This window comes from Adelges cooleyi, unplaced genomic scaffold, assembly GCF_023614345.1.
Source record: "Adelges cooleyi isolate 19-005CV unplaced genomic scaffold, UGA_ACOO_1.1 ACOO_flye_CR_arks_rails_tigmint_CR_PRNA_13, whole genome shotgun sequence".
NCBI lineage: Eukaryota > Metazoa > Arthropoda > Insecta > Hemiptera > Adelgidae > Adelges > Adelges cooleyi.
The window spans coordinates 299,388-305,387 of NW_026095784.1; the positions used below are offsets into that span (position 1 = coordinate 299,388).

At 34.1% G+C, this 6,000-nt stretch overlaps 2 protein-coding genes across 10 annotated transcripts in view; one reads left to right on the forward strand and one right to left on the reverse strand.

The window, feature by feature from the left end:
* LOC126847907 (uncharacterized) overlaps positions 1–1,648 on the forward strand; it is a 77,669-nt gene extending 76,021 nt beyond the window's left edge. For all 9 annotated transcript variants that reach the window (XM_050588341.1, XM_050588342.1, XM_050588343.1 and 6 more), the window contains 3 exons: positions 165–215; positions 664–753; positions 1,311–1,648. In XM_050588341.1, coding sequence (XP_050444298.1) covers positions 165–215; positions 664–753; positions 1,311–1,492 — 323 coding nt within the window. In that variant the 3' untranslated portion in view covers positions 1,493–1,648. The remainder of the gene's footprint in view (positions 1–164; positions 216–663; positions 754–1,310) is intronic.
* A 1,656-nt stretch (positions 1,649–3,304) lies between these two features.
* On the reverse strand, positions 3,305–4,389 carry LOC126847896 (sodium channel protein Nach-like). The gene is made up of 5 exons (XM_050588306.1): positions 4,336–4,389; positions 3,867–4,050; positions 3,735–3,788; positions 3,513–3,624; positions 3,305–3,443 (listed from the first exon to the last, which is right to left on the reverse strand). Exons 1-5 carry the CDS (start codon positions 4,387–4,389, stop codon positions 3,305–3,307), a joined length of 543 nt encoding a protein of 180 aa, XP_050444263.1.
* Positions 4,390–6,000: the final 1,611 nt, after the last annotated feature.

Genomic DNA, 6,000 nt, shown 5'->3' on the forward strand with positions numbered 1-6,000 from the left:
TCATTATTTACTTGCTGCTATCCGTTTGCTTGCCACATTTTAAGATGGTGTCGACCTTTATTATTAAATAATAACGTTTATTAAGTTGTCTGTTTTATTTCTATTTATGTTAATTTTATTATTTAAAACTTTTTGTATCTTAACTCATAGTTTGTTTATATTAGTTCTAGGATATAGTACATTGAGAAATGTGGCTTGTGGATGCAAATCGATGGGTAGTTATTATACTTATATAAAACATAAACATAAAGCTTTATTACAGGCTTTTTATAAGCTTTATTTTTTATCAAAATTATTAAATTGTGATAAAAAATGTAGCATTGATTTATCTCTATGCAAATTTAACAGCGACAATGCTGAATATTACGAATACGTTATATATATTTTTTTAATTGTAAAAAGAAAAAGAAATTGTTTACTGGCATATGCGAAACAAACTTTAATATTATTTAAAAACATATTGCTTGGGAAAGTAGTGAACATTTACAAGGCATATGTACCTGTTTAATTAATACATAAGTGTAGGAAAATTACTTACTACTAGTTCATAATTAGAAAATTTGAACAACAACTTAATTGTACTACATTAATAACATGAACAATTATTTATAATTTTTGTATAATATTTTTGCAATCAACACGCTTTTTTTAAAAATTATATAGATTTTGACGAGTATGGGTTTGTAGAACTTGGAGCGGAGAGAACAAACCTAACTCGAGATGCTGTAAGTCTATTGATAAATGTTGTATCGGGTAAGTGTTATATCAAATTGCAATAGTTTAATTTATGTTATACGTATATATGTTTAGTGATAAAGATTTTTTTCTTATTGTTTTCTGCCAGTTAAAGTGCTGAGAACTTTTAAATTGTCTAAACCATTTTTCATAATATGTCTACTATATATATATATATATAATATCTTAACACTTTAACTGGCAAAATAACAGTAAAAATAAAATCTCTATTCCTCTGCAACATTTTCACTTTAACTCTTGCCTCAAAGTTCTGCTTTTACTGTATTGTTTAATTAACACAGGCAATAACACGTTTATATTTATAAATAACTTTTTAAAGTTGTATTTAGTACAATTTTTATGACGAATAGATTATGATATACATGGTTTCCAGTCTATTTTATCTCCATTTAGAAATGTTATTGCCTCAAAGTAACATAGCTGTACAATACGGATTACCTGTATATAGCATTAATCACGCGTATTAGTTATTTCTTCCACACTGAATAAAATATTTAGTAACTAATAAGTTAAAAATTGGCAATTTTTTAAGTATACCTTTTTTATTTTTTGAGAACCAAGCCATGAAGATCACGGAAATCGTTACCTCATGTGTCGTTTGAAGGGCGTTTACAGAAGTATAGTACACCCAGATGTATTTGTAACACTAGCTAAAGTTGACGGTGAAGAATGTCGTCTAACTGGTATAGACAAAAATGAACACGCAGTCAATTTCATTGGATCATCATTAATATAGTGAAAAGTTTTTCACTAGCTTCTCAGTTTTTATAATTTAGACCATGTATTTTAGACATTAACTCATTAAAAATTATACAGTACTTTTGTTATTATATTTAAATAATTATTCCAAACCACATTTGTACCCTGATTATCAAATTCAATGTATCTTATTATAAACCGTTTTACTTATGATTATAAATTTATTTGTCGCTTTTTACCTGTACACAGATTCGAAGAATAGTTTTATTTCTTTTAACCGTCCTCTTTAATGGCTTACTGAAATTAATTCAAGCCCTATGTCTGAAACACTAGTCTTCATAGTTTATAATTGCCTTTTTTCGAAATTATTTATTAACAGCAAATTTAGGTCATCTGCTCTCTATTGTACATTCTTTGGAGTAATCATGCACACACTTTTTTTTTGAAAATAAAAAAATTAATTACAACTTGATTATTATTTAAAAATAATATTAACAAAAAAATAAAATATATACAAAAATCCGTTTTGAAATGTGTAACGTTTAAAAATAACTTACTTGAGAGGATCGCTGGAAAAGTAAAATGACTCACAAGATCTCGATCCATTTCGAGACTTTAATCATTTGAAATGCAACATTTCACGATTTGTGAAAAAAAAATCTCCTTCGGCTCTTTCTCATTTGTTCTTCGTTCTTTGCGATTTCACAATCGTCCGACTGAGTGACCGAAGGTTATTTACAATTTGTCGATTTTATGTTATTTAAACAAATTATGGCATTTCGATTGATATTATTATACTGCACTTAATACGGTATACACTTGAGTAGCCGAATGGCCTATGCGAGACGCCGGCAATGCGTGATGGTATTTTTCAGTAAATTCCATACGGTACATTTTGGTTCGAAATTGCACGAGTCTTACCAGTAACCGGGTATTATATTTATATATACGGTTACTACTCGGGTTACTGTATAAAACCGCTACAGTACCGTTTAAAAGTGTGGTTTAAAATGAGAAATATTTGCAGGTCGAGAACCCATGTGCGAGTACTTTATTGAGAAATGGTTAATATTATTATTAAAACATAGCTAGCTGCAAACTCGTCCGTATTGGAGTGGCGTGGCAGTAAAGCTTAAGTCATGTAGGACTCAAGACTGACCATCTAGGAACTCTGGATTTTATGGGGTGATATTTAGATAATAAATTTCCAACTATTATTTGGAAATATCTATTTGAGATAAAAGTTTCTGGGATCTTGGTTATGTATGTTGGGAGATTTCAATTTTTTAGTGAGTCCATATCCATTGTGCTAAACTTGATCGAATGCTTCAGTGACATCATTTGGTGGCAAATTGAGTGGTGATTCTCAAACCCCGTTTGGTGGAATAACGTCGAGGTATAGCTATAGACTGTACGAAAATGCTAAATTAAAACCCAACCTTTCCTGGTTACAGGACACTTCCTCTTAAGTAGAGTTAATTGAATATTGAATATGATACATTGTAGATCAAATGCATACTTTTATGTCTGACAACTTTTGTTAATATTAAAAATATATGTTAAATATAATCATATTTTATAATTGTACTATTGTTAGCATACAAATTGTGGAAATCTACACTTATTGTTCAGTGTAAAAAGGGTAAATTGTTAATGTTGTTAACAATCGGGCGTTGATGTTTTGCGGTTTTTCTTTTCGTCGGGGTATCAGTCCAGATGAGGAAAAAATAGAATATTTCCACGATGCTCAACAGACTCACTCCCAGAAACAAGGCTAAAGTGCCTCCGGTCGACACTTGAGAAAAAAAAAAATAAACCAATACAATAGCTTGTTTACTGTCATCCGCTTCTACTGCCTATACCTACCGATCAAATCCATCCGGGATCGGACGACGTTTCTTTTAAGCCTTTCGTTGGGCAGTCTGTCCAAAGCGATCACGACCTTCGAACCGTACGCGACTTCTTCACTGTTTTCGTCGTCGTTTAACCTGTCCACACAGAACACCTACCGGTAGAGCACAGATGCCGTAAGTAGTATATTTTTTCAATTCACTCACGATCCGATTTCGGTAGACAAGACTTTATACTCCGGTTCGGTACAGCTAGATGCGCAGTTGCAGACAAGACCGAGTTTATTGAAATCGTACGTTTTCAGCGCTCTAAATATCTCTAAAAAAAAAAAAAATCGATTTCAATCGACTACGACTGGAACAGTGAATACTTTATGACCGGGACATAGGCTATCGGGATACACCATTCGACGAAATGTACATACTAACCTGAATGTTTGGTAATGCAACCGAGTCCTTCGATCCCACACACGGGCGTGTTGGCTTAGCAAGTCAAAGGGTAGTAAGCACATAATAATATTAGACCGAGACTTTATCGGGTGCAATCGAAAGCTCACTTACGAATCCTCAAATAGTGTGGAGTGCAGTTGCACATCTCCATTTGAGCTTCGGCCCTGCAGTTGACAATGCACGCGGAGTTACTGTATATGCCGTACACCTTCAGGTTGTTTTCGTCTGGAAACCGGCAATTCCTCTGTTCTATGTCGACTTCCTTCAGTATCGGATCGTTCTCGATTTCTTTGACCTAACACCGTTCCAATACACAAACATCCATGTTACTAAAATGTCATAAAACTAAGCGCTACGCTTCCAAGTAGGACTGCCGTCGATGGACCATATTATATAGGCTGCTCCAAGATGACACGTTATGTGACATTGGGAAGCCTATAGATCCATCTAGACCGCTCCAGTCCTGCCTGGGAACTTATTCTTGTGTGTGAGATCCTCGTTTGAACTTGCCTGATAGGTCAGAAAAAAAGATACGCCCCAACTGAGTAGAAATTTCTCGTCTTGCGGATGATTGACGTACGGCAGATCTTCCGGCGAGTGAATGTACAACTGTAACAGCAAACCAATCACACATTATGTTGTATTTGGTGTGCGTTTTGATGAGTATAATAATTATGGGAATACTTTAATCGATTCGAATGCCGTGAACGTGAGCTTTCCCGGTCCCATTTGCCGGTTCGATATCATCTTCAATTTGTCCTCTTGCCGCCTACGATAATAATAATTGTCAACGGTAAATAATTACTATTGTTGTTATTTAGTTCATTGCACACAAACACCGACATGGACGTGTGCAAAGAGTTTATGGTGAAGCACACTCCGTTTTCCGTGGTTATCGGCAGAAACTGTTGGCAGCAATCGAACGGCTCGCTGTTCCAAAAACAGTTGCCTATTAGGTCTTCGCAGTTTGCTCTTATCTGCCAATACAACACAACGCATACTTAAGCCGAGTAATAATAGCATAACATGTCGTTACGGTGACTATTCAGAGTACCACCTTGGGCAATGTTTGTAGATACAAAAGGAAATACCTTTAAATTGTATACGTTTAATTTTGACCAAACTAGTGTTTTTCTTTAACAATTTACAACTTTGACCCATGCGTATCAATGGCGTGAGGACTATGTAAGATTTTTTCAACTTTGGATCAACCTGAACTACCGTAATTACACCATCCACATTATCTTAAGGAATAATTAAAATTGAAGGAGCCTCCAGGAGTGTACAAAGCCGTTGCTGATGGATAGGTTAAAATTGAATTTTAATTTAGTAAAAACTTAAATATTACTTATTTTTTTAAACGTTAGACACTTAAAAGTCGCCGTTTCGTCTTCCTTAACACTACAGAACTTATCTTATAGCTATTAACATGTATTTTTTGGATCTGGTAAGCTAAAATTATCTGTTTTACATTGAAAATATCCACTAAAATAGCTCACGCGGTACGTACTTCTTGAATGATAGTTTTGAAGTCGGTCGTGCAGTTCAACGTTTCCTTCTTGCAATGCGTTATACAAGAGTAGCAAGCTCCGTCGTAGTACGCAATGTCTCTCAGATAAAAGTCTATATTCACATCTCTGTCCGGTCCGAACATTCTATACATGTTGCCCATTTATTGAGTACAAACATACCAAAAAAAAAAAAAAATGTGTTATCAATATCAAACATTATTCAACGATAATGTGATTAATTGCCAGCGTAAGAGACGTTTTTCTTGGAATTTATTTTAGTGGTTCGTCTTTAGACGAGGACTAAAATATTGAAAACGAAAAAAATTGTGAAAAATTGAGATCACGTTGTATAAAATCAATATGAAAAAAAAAAAAAACTGAATTAAATGATCATCCTGTATGTACTGTCTTTCTTCGGGAAACACTAGATAATTTAAGAAATTATAAAGCCGAAAAATATAGTTGGAGTTTTAAGTGAAATTCGGTTATTTGTAGTGAATTTTATGTGAAATTTTAAGGCATTTTTACGCTAGAACTAAAAATGAATTGCATCTATAGTTTCGTTTCGGTAAGTTCAGTGGACTACTAGAGGATGAATTATTATCGTTCGCACTTGGTGGCCGACTCGAACAGCTTGTCGGGCGATTCTTGCTCGCAGACTGATAACGATAAGAAGCTCGTGTTCCAATGCAAGTACGTCGTATCCGAGACGAAGCTGACGGCGTTGTGTTCGT

What these genes read in the sequence shown, in the direction of transcription:
- LOC126847896 (XM_050588306.1), bottom strand. Translation starts at nt 4,389, where the DNA reads ATGTGTGATTGGTTTGCTGTTACAGTTGTACATTCACTCGCCGGAAGA. An exon ending in TCCACACTATTTGAGGATTC is followed by an intron (nt 3,789 to 3,866) that starts GTAAGTGAGCTT and finishes TGACTTGCTAAG; the next exon opens with CCAACACGCCCGTGTGTGGG. An exon ending in TTGTCTACCGAAATCGGATC is followed by an intron (nt 3,444 to 3,512) that starts GTGAGTGAATTG and finishes CTGTGTGGACAG; the next exon opens with GTTAAACGACGACGAAAACA.